This window comes from Asparagus officinalis, chromosome 2, assembly GCF_001876935.1.
Source record: "Asparagus officinalis chromosome 2, Aspof.V1, whole genome shotgun sequence".
NCBI lineage: Eukaryota > Viridiplantae > Streptophyta > Magnoliopsida > Asparagales > Asparagaceae > Asparagus > Asparagus officinalis.
In genome coordinates, this window is record NC_033795.1 from 82208732 (window position 1) to 82228204 (window position 19473).

The 19473-nt window shown below is 35.8% G+C and overlaps 2 protein-coding genes across 3 annotated transcripts; one reads left to right on the forward strand and one right to left on the reverse strand.

Annotated features, from left to right (window-relative positions):
• On the forward strand, positions 8071-10067 carry LOC109829693 (phospholipase D zeta 1-like). The gene is made up of 4 exons (XM_020396735.1): positions 8071-8107; positions 8193-8284; positions 9037-9279; positions 9376-10067. Exons 1-4 carry the CDS (start codon positions 8086-8088, stop codon positions 9535-9537), a joined length of 519 nt encoding a protein of 172 aa, XP_020252324.1. The 5' UTR covers positions 8071-8085; the 3' UTR covers positions 9538-10067.
• LOC109831845 (60S ribosomal protein L18-2-like) lies at positions 13933-18716 on the reverse strand. Of its 2 annotated transcripts, none has more exons than XM_020399303.1 (6): positions 18614-18716; positions 18443-18532; positions 18239-18367; positions 17073-17192; positions 16940-17002; positions 13933-14269 (listed from the first exon to the last, which is right to left on the reverse strand). In XM_020399303.1, the coding sequence occupies exons 1-6, from the start codon at positions 18614-18616 to the stop codon at positions 14120-14122; spliced, it is 555 nt and encodes a 184-aa protein (XP_020254892.1). In that variant the 5' UTR covers positions 18617-18716; the 3' UTR covers positions 13933-14119. The 2 variants fall into 2 exon arrangements, with proteins under 2 accessions (XP_020254892.1, XP_020254893.1); XM_020399304.1 differs by having other exon boundaries at positions 16940-16998; positions 17069-17192.

A 19473-nucleotide genomic window follows, 5' to 3' on the forward strand; every position in this document is an offset into this window, starting at 1 on the left:
AATAGGATGATAAGTCCTCAAAGTTGCTCCGATCGCAACACAAATCCTGTCACGTTAACACTAAACCTCTGACAAAATCTACTTATCAATCCTCTTTAATAGGATGATAAGTCCACAAAGTTGCTCCAATCGCAACACAAATCTTGTCACGTTAACATCATACCTCTGACAAAACCCACTTATCAATCCTCGTCAATACTAGTCTTCAAAATCTTGTTCAAATCACAAGTACACAAATCTTGTCACGTTAACATCATACCTCTGACAAAACCCACTTATCAATCCTTTTCAATAGGATGATAAGTCCATAAAGTTGCTCCAATCGCAACACATTCCTGTCACGTTAACAATATACCTCTGACAACAATCCACTTATCAATCCTCGTCAATAGGATGATAAGTCCACAAAGTTGCTCCAATCGCAACACATTCCTGTCACGTTAACAATATACCTCTGACAACAATCCACTTATCAATCCTCGTCAATAGGATGATAAGTCCACAAAGTTGCTCTCATCGCAACAAATTCCTGTCATGTTAACATCATACCTCTGACAAAATCCACTTATCGACTCTCCCCAATAGAGCGATAAGTCCTCAAAGTTGCCCTGATCGCAACATCTTCCTGTCACGTTAATATCACACCTCTGACAAAATTCACTTATCAATCTTCTTCAATAGGATGATAAGTCCTCAAAGTTGCTCCGATCGCAACATTCTCTTGTCACGTTAATATCAAACACCTCTGACAAAATCAACTTATCGACTCTCGTCAATAGAGCGATAGGTCCTCAAAGTTGCTCCGATCGCAACACTTTTCACTTATCGACTCTCTTCAATAGAGCGATAGGTCCATAAAATACTGTTAGGTTAACATCACACCTCTAACAGTCAAACCCCCCAATGAACTTGTTAATCCTTTTTCAACAAGAATAGCAAGTTTTCATTATAAAATCCCCAGTGGATTAAAGATTTTCTGAAGTTATCCCAGTGATAATAAAGAAAATTTCTGAATTTCACTCTAAGTGAAAATTCATGCCAAGTTAATATTACACCTCTGGCGCTTCCAACTTTCTTTCAGTGTTTCAAGTAACACAGGAAGAAATAACGACAAAGTCTACGTATTCAACATCGTAGCACCAAAATCCATGCCTTTTACGCATGGGGGACTTTATCTCGATCCCTAATTAGAGATAAGCCTACGCCTAACATGCGTTGCCGGTTAGTCTTTTCCCGTCAAAATGACAAAGTCTATGTATTCAAAATCATAGCATCAAGTCTAAGAGGGTTCATTCTCTTAGCACAACGTTACATGTGGAACGGACTTAGACAATCCACATGCTAGCCCGACTCAAACGGTAGTCGGTAAAGGCTTATCAAATCCGTTGATGGCTGAGGGTTTGCCAAAAATCCTATGCACGTTTGCAGGCCCATTAGCTTAATGGATGTGAGCCGAGACTTAAAACAGATGAGCCAAAGACAAGTCTCAAAGACTTAGTCAAAAATGCACGGAAGCCACTTCCATGTCTTAAGTCAAAACGTTGAGGTCAGACCCGCGATGCAAAAACCGAACGCCGAGGTCACACCCGTGTTCCAAATTCAACATGTAAGGGTGAGACCCGCATCTCAAGTTCAAAATGTAGGGTCCACCCCCACATTCCAGAAGCAGGATTATGGCGCATACCTTCACACAGGTCCTACGTGGCAAATCCCTTCAACCATGATGCCTTCGAAGCAAGTGCAGAGAATAAATCCTTTACCACAAGGAATCAACAGCTCCAAGATCAGAGTTGAGATCCAAAGTATTCCGAAAATTCGTCCCAGTCAACCGCGAACTTTCGAAAACTTTGGAGGGGGTTCTGTAGGCTGTCTAAAAATCACAATAGATAGCTGATCCCCATCAAACACCGATGATGGAAGTTACAATCTGACGACTTCCAGAAGGCTACAATTTGAAGACTTTCACGTAGATCGCTGAAGGTTACAATCTGACGACCTTCACGACAACCGATGAGAGCTCTAGTTTAACAGCATTCACAATCAACATCGAGAGTTACAATCTGACGACTCTTGCATATCAAAGAGCCAAAGTAAAGATTACAAAATGATGATCTTTACAAAACTTCGATAGAAAGAGACTACAAATCGACGGTCTCTTCAAACCAAGACGTGGAAGTCCTCCCCGCGTACCAGCATCAAGACGCACCGCGTTCATAGCCACGAACGCAGCTCAAATGCAGCTCCAAAAGTTGCAAACGCAGCTCCAAAAGCTGCAAACGCAGCTCAGATTTGGCCGCCAACGCAGCTTCCAAATCGCTATAAACGCAGCCTTCAGCCAAACGCAGCTCAAATCGCCGCCAAACGCAGCTCAAATCACCGCCAGACGCAGCTTCCAAATCGCTACAAACGCAGCTCAGACGTAGATTCCAACGCTGCAAACGTAGCTTCTAATTGTTGCGTCCGAGCTTCCAGACGATGCGTTCAAGCTTCCAGACACTGCGTTTGAACGCAAAATTTACACCGGAACACAGATTTTGCGTTTGACTCGTTCAAACACAAGCTGAACAGTTTCAAAACTGTTTCTCACGATCTGAGGGGCGTTTCCCCACGATCTGAGGGGATCACAACTCCACTCAGGAGTGATTTAAGGGGCGGTTACATCCCATTAGCCCCACTTAGGAGCGAATTAAGGAGGTGGTTACACCCCTTAATCCCCTATAAATAACAACAAACTCAACAGAGTTAAGGATCGGATTTTTGATAATCAGATTAGGGCTGGATCTTTCGGGTCTGTTGGAACTTCTTGGCAGTGAAAAGAGGATCCTTCATCCTTCGGTTGGAGCTTTGGAGATCGGCAACAAGATCTTCTTCATCCTTGGCTTATAACCGACTTTCGGTTAAATCAACTCTTTCATAGAGTTTTAAACTCGTTCAGAGTTCTCCACAACGTCAAATCGTGAGGAGAAGACCACGTTCCAGTGAATCAAGATATTCGGATCGTCAACGGAGAGCAAACTCGACGCGAGCATTCGAGGGAGGCATCTCATCGCCACCGTGAAGAACCCAGAATTAAACAAAGGGGAGAATCAAATTCATTCTCTTCTCTTTTGTAATCAGGAAATCCAATTGTAACTGAGATTAAAGGAATACAAATCAAATTTTCCTTCATTGTCTTTTTACTACAAATTTTCCACAAACAAAAAGATGGCGACTCCGCTGGGGAAAGCTTCTGTGACGAAGAAGTGGTGGCGCAATTCGATGTTCATCTCACTGGAACAACCGTCGAAACTCTCGTGGTAGAGTTTGATCAAGCCAAGTTTGAGTAATCTCAACAAAATCTCCAATTAAATCACTCTCAATTAGCGGAGATCGTGTTGAAAAATCATGGTGACAATTTGGGGACAGTGATTGCGGCGGCCAATTAGATCTCTGGCGACAGAGATTGTGGGATTGAGCAGATCTCCACCGAGATCTGCGACAGTGGCAGCGGCCGAGGTCTCCTGTGACGACTGAGATCGGCGACTTAGAAGGGAAATTTTTATTTATTTTGAAAAATTTTATTATTTGGGAAACTCTAAACCAAGCTCTGATAACAAGTTAAAGTAAGAGAGAGAGAGTCTTTGGTAAATTTCCCTTGAATTGAATATTGAGTGTGTACATATATATATATACAAGTACATGAGGGTGAGGTTTGTCCTCATAACCAATGTGGGACTAAATCCACTACTAACACAATATTATCAACAACTAACACAATATTATCAACAACGGGGAACACTAGATCATGAGAGACACCTAAAAGGAGGGAAAAGAAGAAAAAAACAGAATAAGAAATTCTGACCCATGTAGTTCATAGAAAAGAGTAGGCTTGGATTGTAAAATGTCCCGGCTGTACCCTTCGTTCAAAAAGAGATGCAAATCGTTACAAAATACCATTTATTGCACAATAATTTTTTCAATATGTTGTCATCATTTGTAAAAGTAAATCGTATTCTTAATGTAAAGTTCATCCGCTTAACTTAAAGTGAACTTACACATCATGAAGTTGATACAAATCATTTGTACTAAGTCTGGCTAAACCGCGGGTGTCGCTAGCATTGCTCATAATCTTTCGCAAAGAAATATGTACTTCTTGTTATAATGGAATAAATATCTGCACTGATGTATTATGAAACGAAAGTATACAGTGCTTCTGTCCACTAGATAATGATGCATCGAAAAAAAAGTAATTCTTGGATATGCACAGCAATCTTCAAACTTCCTTGTCTAATCCAAGGTTAGCATCCTTGATACGGTCCCCTAATAGGATTATGAAAGTGTAATGCAACAAGATAAATCTATTATCTATTACTCTTTAAAAGAGGGAGTTCATGAAAAACTTTACCCTCCCCAAAATAACCTTCCACCAAATTTAGTTACCAAACGTATCCTCAATTGATAAGCAAAAACTTTACCCTCCCCAAAATAACCTTCCACCAAATTTAGTTACCAAACGTATCCTCAATTGATAAGCCACTTTACTCTTTTTCATCGGTTACGACCCCAACCCCTCATCTCTCTCGATCTATCTTGGCCTCTCCTTCGCCGTCTTCTTAGGCTTCCTCCCCAAATCCTTCATCCCCTACCTCTCCTCTCTCCAATCCCGCAACCGAATCCTCAGCCTCAAGCTCTTCCAGGCTAAGGACCAGCTAAAAACCCTAAGGTCGAGGAGGAAGGGGGATTCCAAGGCCAACGCCCGCGTCGTCGAGATCTTCGCCAGCCACCGCCACGCGTGGCAGCAGGAGGAGCGGCGGCTTTTGGATCAGATCGAGTCGACGAACGAGGAGATCGAGGGGTTGAGGGGGAGGGTCGGGGAGCTCAAGAGAGAGGTGAGGGAGAGGGACGAGATGTGGATCTCATGGCGGCGAGGAGAGAGGAAGAGGAGGAGCACGAGGAGGTTAGGGTTACGGTTTCGTAGGGGTTAGGGTTTGGGGAGATGAACGAGATGGCGACTGGTTATTACGCAGGGGAGAAGGAGAGGGATTCGAAACGATGGGTGGAGAGAGCTGCCAGCGGGCAGTAGCAGGTAAATAATTTTTCCCTTCACTTTTCCTTTTTTAAAGCAATTTATCAATTTTGTTTGTTTTAGAAATTCAGGTATCCTTTATGGGAAAAGAGCTATTAGGAATTTTTGTTATCCTTTTTTTCTCGTAAATTTTGATTTTATTTTGAAAATTCTTAGTCTGTGCGACATCTTTCTTAATTCTTATAATTCAAATAAAAGTAGGTATGATGTTTTGATATGTGATTAATTTCATTATGAAATTTTTCATATTTTGAAATTAAGCATAACACCAACGTAATTGTTTTCTCTGAGGCAATTTAGGTTCTATGCATTGGAATTTAGTTTATTTTCTTGCACTGCAATTAGTTTTTACGACAATTGATATTTTTCTAATTTTTTTTGCACTGCAATTAGTTTTTACGACAATTGATATTTTTCTAATTTTTTCAGTTTTTATGCATTATTTACAGGATTAAGGATTTGAAGGTTGCTGAATCTCCCATCTATCAATGTAAATATTAATATTTGATAAAAAATTAATTTGGTTTGTTGGATTATATATATATTTTGATTGAATTGAAATAGAAAATAGAAACTTTTTCTTTTGCTATGCATGCTTTTATTTAGTTTAAGTAAATGTTAAATGCTTAACTTTCAATTCAAAACAAACCTAATTAGCATCCTCAAGGCATCATCATTTACTACTTGGGTGTTGGATGGTTTATTCTTAGGCTTGAATTAAAAATCAATAATAGTTTAATTGTCAATATAGTTTATAGTTCTTATTGAAGAATTATATTGTATTGCTTTTCTTTAAAAACTTATGTTGTGGTGATTAAGTATATAGATCAATGATAATCTACTTCATTTATATGTTTTTTCATGCTTTGTGATATAAACCTTTATAGTTTGTTACATGCATGATGTTATGGGTCGCCAATTGCATATATATCATTGTTCACATATGTGATTTTTCTATAAAATACGAAGCATATGCTATCTTCAAGGCTCTCTGTTCAAACCAAGCTTTATGTTAACAAGTATCCGTTATTAATTAATAGTGTTCTTTTATTCACTACGGAAGCTTTTTGCTTCCAATGATTTAATATTTTTACAATCTGATCAAATATGCATGTGGTGCAAAAAATTCCATTGAATTTTCACGTTTATAACTTTTCAATTCGATTGATGTGTACTACTTACTTATGATGGTAGTCCAAAATATCTTCAATTATTCCTTCACATTAATTTGTACCATGCTAAATGTTCATCTTCAAAGCAAGACACCTAATGACATGTTATAGTGAAGGCAACTTTAGAATTATCATAAAAATGAATTAATCTTCAAGAGTTAAGACTTATAGGGTAAGTGTATTCTCCAGGCCAATACATTATCAAAAGGAATAGACCAAAACATAATAATTATGAAAAGTTGTACATTAGATCCACATTTCCCCCCTTTCTTGGCTAATATGATTTATATTTGACAGGTCAAGAAAGAAGTCAATGATAAAGTCCTGGAGCTGGAGCAGAAGTATAATAAGATCTGTGGGCTTGTGTACAGCTAAAGGAATGAGGTTATTCAATTTATTCCAGAGATTTAGTTAATTGTACGTTTATAGACAGAGGTATTTGATTCATGGGTCTTGCCTTTTCTAAGACCTTTATCCAATTTCTATTTTTCTCTTTTCAGTTATTGTTTACTTTGACCACTTGCCTATCTGCAAAATTAGCAAAAGGTAAAGATTTTTTTTATTGCTAACTTTCATTTCTGGATATTTTGGGGGCTTATTGGTAATTGTATTGATAGCTCTTATTGCTTATGGTCCTTTTGATCATTTAGGTGCTTATTCAGCTTTTGGGAAGGCTAAATTCTTTGTCATAGTTTGGATTCCGCAAGCTTTAGTGCTATAAATTTTGTAGATAAGTATTATTAATGAGTTTGAATAAATGGATGCGCCTAATAGGCCTTAACGTGCTTATAAAACGAGAAACCTAATGTTTCCTCTTTTTCGAGACTTTTTAATGACTGAGTATACATGGATAAATATTAACTATTCATATGAAGATAACAGGAAGCAGTTTGGAAATTGGTGTAATCTGTGTGTTTTAGTTATGCTCATAAGCTTTTCTTTTGTCTTGTCTTGACAGTTTCATGTTATTTTGGGTTTCAGATTTTTGTTTGATCAATGAAAGCTAGCCGTCCATTACATCTTCTTAGCGGTCATGGAGGACTTTCTCATGCTTTGATGTTTTTTCCTACAAGTGTAAGTCAACTCCCTTTCTTTCTTTGTGGTTCATGTTCCTCTGCCAGATGACAAGGAGATTGAGAGGATGGTGTTGGAGAAGAAGAAAATGGAGTTGTTGAACAAGTATACAAGTGATATGTTGATAGAGGAACAAAGTGAGGCTAAGGACATGCTTAACATCAAGAGGTAATTGTCATTTATATCTTAAATGAGATTACATTTCCCTGTACATTTTCTTTAGTTTAGTAACCCCCCTACCCTCCCACCCCCTCCCATTTTTGCTATCTGTAGAAGCTGACATCCATGGTTTCATAAAATGATTAAGTTGAAGTACACACAAATTGACATTACATACCTAATTTAACTTTTGAATCTACTTCAAGGAATGGAAGTAGATATGTTGCGTCAAATGTTGTACTTTTTAACCCCTACAAATGAAAATTCAACTATCATTCTCAACTATCATATCTTCAACTATCATTCTCAACTATCATATCTTTAACCAAACATTGGAAATATGAGTCAAATGTTGTACTTTTTAAATCCCCAAATTTTCTCGAATTTTTTCAATTATCCGTCAGTAATTTGATTATTTCTTTGCTTGGATGTTTGTAGTCATAGAAGTAATCACGTTGGATATGCACTTCATCGTCTACAGTTTCCTCAGACTCCAACTAGGGAAAAGGTACGTTCTTCATTGTATTATGAATTACTTGGTTTTGGGGTTTTATTTTATTAGGACTAAACTATGTAGGACAATGGACGAGTTGAGTTCAAAGTGGCATCTTTTATATGAATAAGAGGAATTTTCATAGTAGGTGTTCTCTCTATTGAATAAATTTAATGTTTTGTAAAAGTTTATTTTTCTTTACTGGATGCTTATTTTTTTATTACTTTAGGAACAAGGCCGGCGCTTGTAAGGGACTATTATGATGTACTGGGAGTGAGTAAGAATGCAACTGCTTCAGAAATTAAGAAAGCTTATTATGAAGTAAGCTTCATGTCCCTTTGCTGTATTTCTCCCATGATTATTTTTGCTTTTTATGTATAATTTGTTGCAGAATTGAGTTATCATTTTTGGTTGACTTGTTTTATGTTGTTTTTATTCATCTTCTTAGATACATTGATGCATATAGTTTGATTTGCACTCTAAATTGTGTATTTTCGACGTTTAAACAATGATTATCTAACTAAAATCATGATTCATGAAGCGTCAAATATACATGTCAAGTGGAAAATAGAAATTTGTTATTGTATCGCTACCATTTTCTCAGGTTGTGATGTCATTTCTTTTAGGCTCATACAGTGTCTTTGTTATGGGTTAGATTCCTATATGAAAACATGTTGTATTAGTAGACTTTGTTTTCCTTGGTCTTTTTACGTAAGTCATAAGTTAACTGTTGTTATTCGGAGCATTGCTACAGTAAAATTTTATGCAATAAGCTTTAACTCTATAACCTCTTACTATTATGCTATTGGTTTACATTTGTAAATTTTCATATTTCCGATAAATTTCTGAATCGAGAGATACTTGAACTTGATCTTATTACATTCATGACACTGTTAGCAATATTGATATAATCTATTGTGGTTGAATTTTTTGGAACTGTTTTACTACTGTCGTAAATTTTGACTTAGCCCACACTTGTATTGCATTTCGTATTAAACTTTGACCTTCATTTTCTGGTACTGATGAAGATTACACTGTTCTGGTTCAATCTCTAATCTACATTCATCTCAAAGGTATCATGCGGGAACATGACCAATAAATTGAGAGTGAGAAGCAGTGCAAAAGTAAAAGTTTGGGTTGTGGCAATAAATGATGCGGGACTACGACCACCGGGGGACTGGTGTATGCCTCACTGTTTTGGTTCTTTTGATCCTTCTAGGGGGTTAACAGAATATGACAGTCAGGTCCAGTGGTTTGTTGATGGACAAGCTGCATTTGCTTCAATTGCTTCTTCTATTGAAGTAGCAAAATCAGAGGTCAGTTTCTTCACTCATTCAATTCAATAATGTGAAACTAGCAATTTACAAAATATTGACAGGGATAGTTCTGAAATAATTGAAATTTGTTTATAGATATTCATTACTGTCTGGTGGCTCTGTCCTGAGTTATACCTTCGACGTCATTTTCACATTCATGCGTCTTCTCGGCTTGATTCCTTGCTAGAGGCAAAGGCTAAACATGGTGTTCACGTACTTTCAGCATTACCATGTGTTGTTTCACTTGTTCTATTTTAGTTTTAGTTATTTGGTTCATCAGATTCACTGAAATTACTGATGTCGTGACTATAGTAAAGTTTTCTTGCATTATCTTATTCACTTTGTAACAATATTATCGCCTGTAATAGAAATTGAAGTATGATGTTTGACATAGAAGCATGGATCATCTTTACATGTCAATGATAATATGTCATATTTTTCGTTAGCATCAAGAAGTTGAATTATTTGGTTCTAATTAATATGCTACATATATTTGTAAATTTTTTGTGGAGTAGCTTATCCTAATTGCTCATGATTGTCAACTAATTTACACTAATGTATAGATCTACATCCTTCTTTACAAAGAAGTTGCCATTGCTTTGAAAATCAACAGTATATACAGTAAGCAAAGGCTGCTTAACATTCATGAGAATGTTAAAGTTCTGCACTATCCTGATCATTTCTCAACTCGTGTTTACTTGTGGTATGAATTCTTCCACGAATCAATCATCCATTCCCTAAGATTTATTTTTTTATGAGAAGATAATACATCATGCAATTGTGCTTAGAACAAGACCTCAGCCACAGCTAGAGCCTCATCTGCTACTCAGGTGTCTTTCTTGTTTTTTGTTTATTATGATTATGATTTTTGTAATGTTTTCCGTATGTTATCATATTTCCCCCCTTATTTCATTATTGATCCATAATGATTTCCTATTGCTTCAGAGCAAGCCTGTGGCCACTGTAGCCTCGTCTGCAACCCAGGTACTCTTTCTTGCATAATTTTGTTTTTTTATCACTGCTACAGTTATGTTTTCGCCTTCTAATTTACTCCAATTCCTTATTGAAATAGCCTGCAAGAACTGCTTCTTCAGTGCCTCCCACTCCAAGTGAAGTTCCCACTCAAGTACCGTAAGTTAAACTTAATATTTTCTTTCCAATCTTTGGCATTACTTAACTGTCGAGCCAACATGAATTCTTTGAGAGAAACATTGCTGAGCTTAGCAATGACAGGATGCAGGATTGTTAAATGCTAATTGCTAATTATGTTTCTGTGGTATCTTAGTATTCATGATGCTCTTGTTGCAATTGTGCATCTTGACAAAATTATGATTGTTGACAATCAAATATGCTATCTGGGAGGATTTGATTTGTGCTTTGGTAGTTATGATAACCCAGAACACAGAGTTGGTGATTTCCCACCTACTATTTGGCCTTGAAAGGACTATTATAATCCAAGGTAACTATGCTAATGTTTAATTTTTAATTTTTCGGATCAAGACATATTAATTAACTTGTTTCTACAAAACTTAAGTTTGTGGGACAAATAATATGTAATCTTATTCTATGCCATCATATAATTCACACTCATACTTGTCATACTCAGATGATGCTTAATCATAGTGTGTGTGCATCGTCGCTAAATCTCAGATTACCATTTCTATACAGGTTAGTTCTTGTCTTGAATGGCAACAGATCTGAAGTGTCAAAGCATTGTGTACCCACAATTCCTACAAAGAGGTACATGCCAAATCTTATTCATTTATAAAAAAAAGAGGCACGTCATATCATCCATAGCATTTATTATGACAGTTAACAAACTTATTTCAAGCTGCAGGATATCTATCAACTTCTAAATTATGACAAGATGCAATTCATGTTGTATTGCTCGATGCAAATACTGTCCATGTTGTAACATCAGGAACTGAGGCATCTATAAAAATAGACATTGTTGTTCTTGAGGGTGATTTCAACAATGAAGATGAAGATGGTTGGACAAAGGAAGAGTTTGAAAGCCATGTAGTCAAAGAACGAGAATGAAAGATGCCACTGTTGACTGTGGATTTGCAGGTAACACTTAAAGAAGGTTTTGATGTGATATTGTCATATGCAGATAGCGTGTTTCATTCCATTAAGGTGATAAAACTGCAAACTACCCTTGTAATTTCTCTTACTTTTTTTTACTAGCTTTCCTTCTAATTAAGAAGTTGAATATAAAGGAGTAGTCCCACAAGATCAAGTGCAAACCAAACAAAAGGAGTTAGAGATATGATCTCATTAGCATTTTGTTTTGTAAATGTTTAAGGATATTTTTTCCATAAATTTTGCATGTGGGCTGTCGTTTTATTTAAAAATGTTGTACTACTGTACGCTGAGGTATTTCGAGGGTAAAATTAATGGTCATTTTTTGATTGCCCAGATTGCCTCACAATGTCTCCATTGAGCTACACTTCCTTATTTCTGGATTATCATTAAAAACATTTTAACATGTTTTTCTTATGGGGTATTAATGTTTCTTTGTCAATAGATAACTAATGCAAATCCATTTTACTAAAGAATAAGGTGATTTCATGTGATATATGTGAGATTGCTAAGAATTAAGTTTACCAATCTGGTTTTTCACATGATCTTAAAGTATGTATTCAAATTGATTATATTAAAATTAAGGTAAATTTTCTTGAAGGATATTACTTAACTCCAAATGTTGCAAGTGCATGTCGTTAGCAATGCATATATTAGAATCTGAAACTGTTTCTAGATGTGCGTGACTAATCAATAGCAAGCTTAGAACTGTTACATCAAAAATATACAAAGATGGTTATATGTGACTGATATACACCAAAGTAATGATTATTTTCTCAGAACAAAATTATGAATCTGTAATTAAGAATTAAGCAGCATGATCTAATTACTCAATTCTGCAAAATATACAAACCATGGTATGTGATCAAATAGAATAATTTACCAATATACTTATTACTGCAGTATTCTTACAAATGTTTATGCATTAAAATATTACAGATTTCATGTTCTCCTAGGATTTAACTATAGTTTCTACCAAGCCAGGAGCATATATAAGCAGATGATAATATCGAACTCCATTTAATTCCTCTCTGCTTTATGTATTGAAAACTTGCCTTGCGACTATTTTGCATCTTCATCAAATGTGTGGTCATTGCATGCGTTCTTATTTCAAAATGTTTTGACTTTGGATTTAGTTATAAAAAAATGCTCATAGTTCTTTGGGAGTCTTCTGTTATGTTTGTTACATTTGTTTATGTCATAGAATATATCATGTTTCAATTTTTTTTAATTTAAAAAAATTTCCTTTTTCATGCTTGCTACAGTACACATTTTATCTATTTTAAAACCAAATACTTTTATGCCACTCATTTATTGTGTTTCATTAACAAAATCATTTGTTCATTGACCTAATATAGATAAACTGTTTTTATAATATCTTCATTTTATTAACTATTGCCAAAAAAAAAATTTGCATAATAGCAATTACTAAATTTCGTACTTGAAAACTTTCATTTAGGTGGTAAAAAAGAGAAAAAAAGTGGTTGCTTAACAGAGCCTTCTCGTTACCATGCATCAGGACAAGCCGAAAATGCATGCAGCTTACTAAAAACTCGAATAGCAAATGATTCAAGAGAAGTTTTGATGAGTCAATAGTTCTATATGTCATTTCTATTAGCCAGTGATAAGTCAGCTACAATGGACCTATGCTACATCTGAATTTCATTCTTATAAGATGGTTGATTGAAACTCAATGGTGTATATCAAATAAAATTCTTTAATAAAATTATTCATTGTTTTTTATTGTTAAGAACGCAAAAAATCTATTTAATCATTTTAAATTTTTAAATTCTATCCATATGTTTGATACATGGTTACATTTAATAAAATCTTAATAAAATGAATCAATAATACAATAAAAAAAATTTACCACGTGCATTGCACGTGTTATCCAACTAGTCAATGAAAAGAGAAAGTTCATCTATCAACTAAAAGACTCAAATTCAAATAATTAATTAAAGTCAAGATTTAGAACCTCCAAGAGTAAGATTGTGCTGCTATAGACTAGTACCATTGCTGCAAAAATCTGGAACCCGCCAGTTATGATCTAAATGCATTGATGATCTGGAGTGTAGAGGTCCAAATGCACGATAAGCAACCTTTTTAGTCTTCTTTTCTACTTGACCCAACACTCAAATGGTGTTTTAATTTCCTAATTTGAAGGGGCTGGACTTTATGAGACAATTTGTAATAAATGTACCAAGCCCATTCCTCCTGTTATTTCTATAAATTGGCAAGTTCATTCCATTTTGAGCACTATTATCTGAATTTTGATGAAATAGTCAACGAAAATTGGGCAGGTGGGGCTATTTAGGTGACTTTAGTATAAATTAGATATTATACGTTTCTATATAATCTCTATATATTCATTAGGTGGTTTCAATTGAAAAAAAAAACCCTTGCTTAAAATTCTATATGGTGTTCCTAGCTGCAAATTGCAAATCTAAAATACAAGGGAACCAAGTACTTAGAACTGAGCTTTTATCACCAAATAACCGTAGGGCACAAGGGAAAATGGTGATCTTAATGCACAAGCAAATTTTCTGAAAACAAATGAAAAATAAGCAAGTCTAGCCACAAAACTTCCTGCGCTAATTGAAGTAAAAAAATATGCCATCCCCAAAAAAAAATGTAACAACACAATATAGAATCCTCATTTTGTCTTTCCAAAATTATCTGAAATAACAACGGCAAATCTCGAAATAGAAGTCTACAGTAATCCCACACAATGGGTATCGATCGGAGTAGCAAACGCATCTCAAACTCGAAAACCTCTGCTGTTTCTCCTACCCCGAGCCTTCTCAAACTTCCTCCCCTTGGAACGGACATACGGCTTGGTGTGGCTGTCAGGAGCCGGACCAAAGTGCCTCACCGCCTCCCTCGAGTTCTTTGGACCTCTGAGGAGAACCTGTAAAAATAACCGCAACTTATTCAGTCAACACACAGTACGCATGGATGCGTCAACTTATACTTCAAATGTTCAAAAATTAAAATTAATTAGCATAAGATAGTGAAGATAATAATGCAACATAAATAAATAAACTTGAGCAAAAAGATGTCGTATAGGTCGGTGATGTTCATTTATATAGTTTACATAAAAGCTTAGCTTTATGGAGTTGAGCATTTCTACAGGTGGTAGAATAACGTACGGCAACCACTAGCAAACATAGGTACAAGTGTTTAATGAAAATAATTGAGGTCAGACTTTGTTCTCGTATCTATTCCTTGATATTCCAAGGAAATGGAAGATCTCATAGAGCTGGGATTAATACGATGTCATCATCACTTCAACCATGATAAACAAATCAAGGTAAAATAAAATAAACCTGGTGATGTTCATTTATGTAGTTTACACTTTACACAAATACTTTAGCTCTATGGAGTTCGGCACTCATACAGTCCGTAAATGGTAAATTACCAAATTGGTATTTTTAGTATGACACTTTTTCCAATATGTTTTTTTTTTTAATTTCACTTGCAAGTGTAAGAGTCTTCCAAAAAAATGGAATATCTCATAGCGCTGGGATTAATACGATGTCATCATCACATCAACCATGAGAAACATTAGAAGTAAAATAAAATAAAGGTTGGTGACGTTCATTTATATAGCTTTATGGAGTTGTCCATTCCAACACTTTGTACAGTAACCAAAAGAAACCACTAGCAAACATTAGCAACCAACATGAGTAAAAGCGTCTAATGGAGATACTCGAGCTCATGTATTGTTCTTGTGTCTGATATTCCAAAATGGAAGATCTTATAGAACTGGGATTAAAACTAACCATGAAAATCAAAACAAAACAAAGTAAAATAAAAGAAGCAAATAAAAGGACTTCAGTAAAAGCTGAATGATTAATCAGATATCGGCATTAGTATGGTTCATAAGATCATCATAAACTGCAAAACCAAACATACAACGAAAAGCCTAACATACAAACTAACTAAAAAAGGAATTTGAAGTATATGCTTAGATCAAATACCTTGCTGATCTTAACAGAAGTAAAACAAATTGTTTAGCTTGAAAATTAAAATTTTGATAAAAATTAAAAGCAATATTCCAGTGAAAATAATACAAGTGTGATAGCAATAACTAATAAGTTCCATCGATGGTAAGGAGCAAAAGAAAAGAATTAGAGGATTACCGAGAAAGAAAAAAACTAAACATAACTCAGACATTATATAATTTCCATTCTTCTGACCCTCCATTTGATGGAAGATCTCATAATGAGCTGGGAAAAATAATATCATCATTGCTTTAGAATAGAATAAACTCAAATGCAGGAAAATAAAAGAATACAGAGAAAAGAATAGCAATAGCAAGGTTCCCCAAAAGTAAGAAACAAAAAATAATGGAGAATAATAGAGAAAGAAAACTACACATATCTCAGAGATTACATAATTTCCATTCTTTGAACTTCCATTTGATGGAAGCTCTCACAATGAGCTGGGAAAAACAGTATCATCATTGATTTACAACAGAATTAACTTACATACAGGAAAAAGAAAGAACATAGAAAATTAACAGCAATAGCAATAGCAAGGTTCACTTCAAAATCAACGTAAGAAACAAAATAATATAGGATTACAGAGAAGGAAAACATTAAACATAGCTCAGATGTTACATTATTTCCATTCTTTGATCTTCCATTTGATGGAAGCTCTCATAATGAGCTGGGAAAAAAAATAGTATCATCATTGCTTACCACAGAATAAACTTAAATGCAAAGGGGAAAAAAGAACAAATAAAAAGAATAGCTACAGAAGGTTCCCTTAAGCATAAAAAGGCAAAACATGGAATTAAGGACAAAGATCATTGCTTTGCCACAAAATAAACTTAAATGCAGAAGAAAAAAAGAACACAAATAAAACTAATAGCAATAGCAAGGTTCCCTTAATAAGTAAGAAACACAGAAGAACATGGAATTAAGGACAAAGAAAAAGGCCAAACATAGCTCAGACGTTACATAATTTCCATTCTCTGATCTTCCATTAGATGGAAGCTCTCATAATGAGCTGGGAAAAAAATATCATCATTGCTTTACAACAGAAAAAACATAAATGCAGAAAACAATGAGCAAACATAAAAGTAGGTGAAAGTTTGCATAACAGTTCTCTTTTCACTAAAATATTGGTTCAACTTTAACCAAATCAAATACAAAATGCACCTAAACATCCATAGTGGATTTCAAGCCGCAAGGAAAATATCCCATGATCCAATAAATTTTTAAACTAAGGTTCCCTCTTCTCAACTTCATAGGTTCCCCTCTTCTCAACTTCATATAGGGTACATATATCTTCACTCTTTTAACAACATCGCTTCAATTAAAAGACACTTAAGAGTTGTGTAACGAAATACGTCTCTGATTCATATATTTGGCCTAACTATTAGCAAGAAATAATAGAATTACATACCAGCACCTATACACCTAAATTTTTAAAATAATCAAACAGCAATCACTTAACACTTGTTAATTGCTTATATTATTAACTAAGTAAAATAAACATAGAAGAAATAGATGGGTCTGTGTGACAAACATAGAGCAAAACCTTTGCGTTACTAAGATGGTTAAGATCATACCGTGTTCTGACCAAGTGGTGCCCTCAGAGCAAGCTGATCGAACGTCAAGCACTCCCCACCAGCCTTGATGATCCTGGCCCGAGCAGTCTCCGTGAACCGCAAGCTGATCGAACGTCAAGCACTCCCCACCAGCCTTGATGATCCTGGCCCGAGCAGTCTCCGTGAACCTCAAAGCTGCCACCTTCATTGCAGGAACCTCGTAGACACGCTTGTCATCTGTCACAGGGCCGACAATTACCGCAATCTTGTCCTCCTACTCAAATTGTAAAGTAAATCAGGATCCATAACAACAGAAATGTATGAAACACACAGACCTGTTAACGTTCAGATTTTGTAGTTGTGTATGAATCAGTTAAAAGCTTCAACTGAAGTACTATTAAAAGATCCAAATCCTATAAACCTTCACGTTCAACACAAGCTCAAGACAAAGCTAATAGGAAATCACACCAATGATAGTACATGCTCCATTGTTGTTTCTAGGTTGTACACTTGTACTAATAGTTAACCTAGGGTCCTTCAGGAACTAGTCAAGTTGCAAAGGCCACCATATCATGATCATGTATTAAATCTCTGATACTCAAAATAGCATGACATTCCCATCTGATAAGAACTTACATTTTGGTCAAGGTTCCTCAAATTTCAACAAACTTTTACATTAATCATCAGCCTAGACTTTTGGCTAATACTTCAAAGATTTCCACTAATTTCAGTTTTCAACCGTTTTCAAGGTTTAGATTTTCAATAAAGTAATATAAGTACATTTATACATCACAAAATGGTCCAAATGTAACCAGGGCTAGAGCGATCCAGATTCGATACTAAAATAAATTTCTATATCGAAGTGTTCTATTCATTGAGAAAGTGCATTTTAATCTTTAATATGGACAAAATTATTATTAATTAAAATATAAGTAAACATCACCACTTGATGTATTAGAATTGAATGTATAATTTAATGAGATAAACACCAGCTCTCAAGGCGTACTAAGGTTTAAAGATGAGAGTTGCGTGTGACGCAAACCAAAATAAGATTGTGTAGCGTTTTTATAGGTGTAAATATTGGTCGATCAATAGGTGCATATCCATCCATGTTCATGTAGAGATAATGACCCTTTCAAAAGCTACAATTTTTTTTTAAAAACTCGCCAAATACATAAGCTTCGTTTCCAGATTAAACCAATATCTATTGCTAGTAACTTTGAATTTCAAAAGTTGAAAGCTTAAGCAAATTCACAAGTACATTTCAAGCATTTGTTCGTAACGATAAGGCTCTAATCTGCAAAAATTAAAAGTAGTTACCTTTCCCTTCATGAAAGTGGCAAGCCTCTTGAGCGAGATCGGTGGCTTATTCGTCTTGCTCATGAACAACCTCTTCAATATCACCGCATTGAAGCTGCTCCCTGTTCTCCTCACCAAAAACTTATACAACTGCGCGCACACAAAAAAATCATAAAAATTACCAAGAAATGAGAAAAAAAATCGACAGCTTTGATCGATTCGAACCTTGACGAGTAGCTTGAGGTACGGATCGTCTGACTTCGGAGCGGTGCGCTTCGTCTTCTTGCTCCTGCCGCCGGCGACGAGATCGATACCCTGCCATTCGAACCAAATGAGAGTTAAGAGTTAGGGTTTCAGTTGAGGAATTAGGGTTTCGGTTGAGGATCAGATCGTTACCATGGTGAGCTGAGGCGGATCCCGCCCGCAAGAGATTTAACGGCGAGAATTTATAGGGGAGGGAGAAGGGGAGGAGCTAGGGTTTTTCCGCGTGCTATGTGCAGTACACGGGTCGGGTTCTGTAAGCGTACCCGGTCCATTTTGGACGCGCCAATTCGGCCCATTCTCGACCCAACCGGAGGCTGGAGCTCACCGCGGCTTTCTTGGATCGAAGGTAGGGGTGTTGAACCGTATCCGGATCCGATGAAATATCCGCAACCGTATCTGTTAGGATACAAATATGGTTACTCAAATCTATAACCGATAGGATATGGTTTTATAGTGAAATATCTGTATCCGTATCCGAAATATCTGAATACATATTAGTCATACTCTTATGATAGTTTCGATTATTAGATTATGGATTTGTGGTTAATTTTGATGATCAAGATGTCTAAACTTAACTTTTTAATTATAATGAATATATTAACGAACTCTTTTGTATCACATGAACTATGTTTTTCTTCATACTATCTAGTTTTCTCATATCCGTTTTGTATCCGCATGCATATCCGTTCGTATATCCGTATTTATATCCGTAACTGTATCCGATTTTAGCGGATATGTTATGAATTTTTCTTACCGAGGTATATCTGTATCCTTATCCGTATCCGAGATGGGTAAACATATATGAATATGGTAAGCATCATATCTGAGCCGTATCCGGACCGAGTGCACCCCTCATGGGCCACCTCCCCCACATTCAGGCATGGAGACATAAGCCTCTCCTTTATTATCGCGTAGCATCATACCCATACCAAATCTTCCTTGTAGATTAAAATGGCACCAAAAAATGTGATAGGGGTAAATGAGACAAAGTT

What these genes read in the sequence shown, in the direction of transcription:
- LOC109831845 (XM_020399303.1), bottom strand. An exon ending in CCACTTTCATGAAGGGAAAG is followed by an intron (nt 17,193 to 18,238) that starts GTAACTACTTTT and finishes CAATTTGAGTAG; the next exon opens with GAGGACAAGATTGCGGTAAT. An exon ending in CTCGGGCCAGGATCATCAAG is followed by an intron (nt 17,003 to 17,072) that starts GCTGGTGGGGAG and finishes AGGATCATCAAG; the next exon opens with GCTGGTGGGGAGTGCTTGAC.
- LOC109829693 (XM_020396735.1), top strand. Translation starts at nt 8,086, where the DNA reads ATGAATAAGAGGAATTTTCATA. An exon ending in GAATAAGAGGAATTTTCATA is followed by an intron (nt 8,108 to 8,192) that starts GTAGGTGTTCTC and finishes TTATTACTTTAG; the next exon opens with GAACAAGGCCGGCGCTTGTA. An exon ending in TTGAAGTAGCAAAATCAGAG is followed by an intron (nt 9,280 to 9,375) that starts GTCAGTTTCTTC and finishes ATTTGTTTATAG; the next exon opens with ATATTCATTACTGTCTGGTG.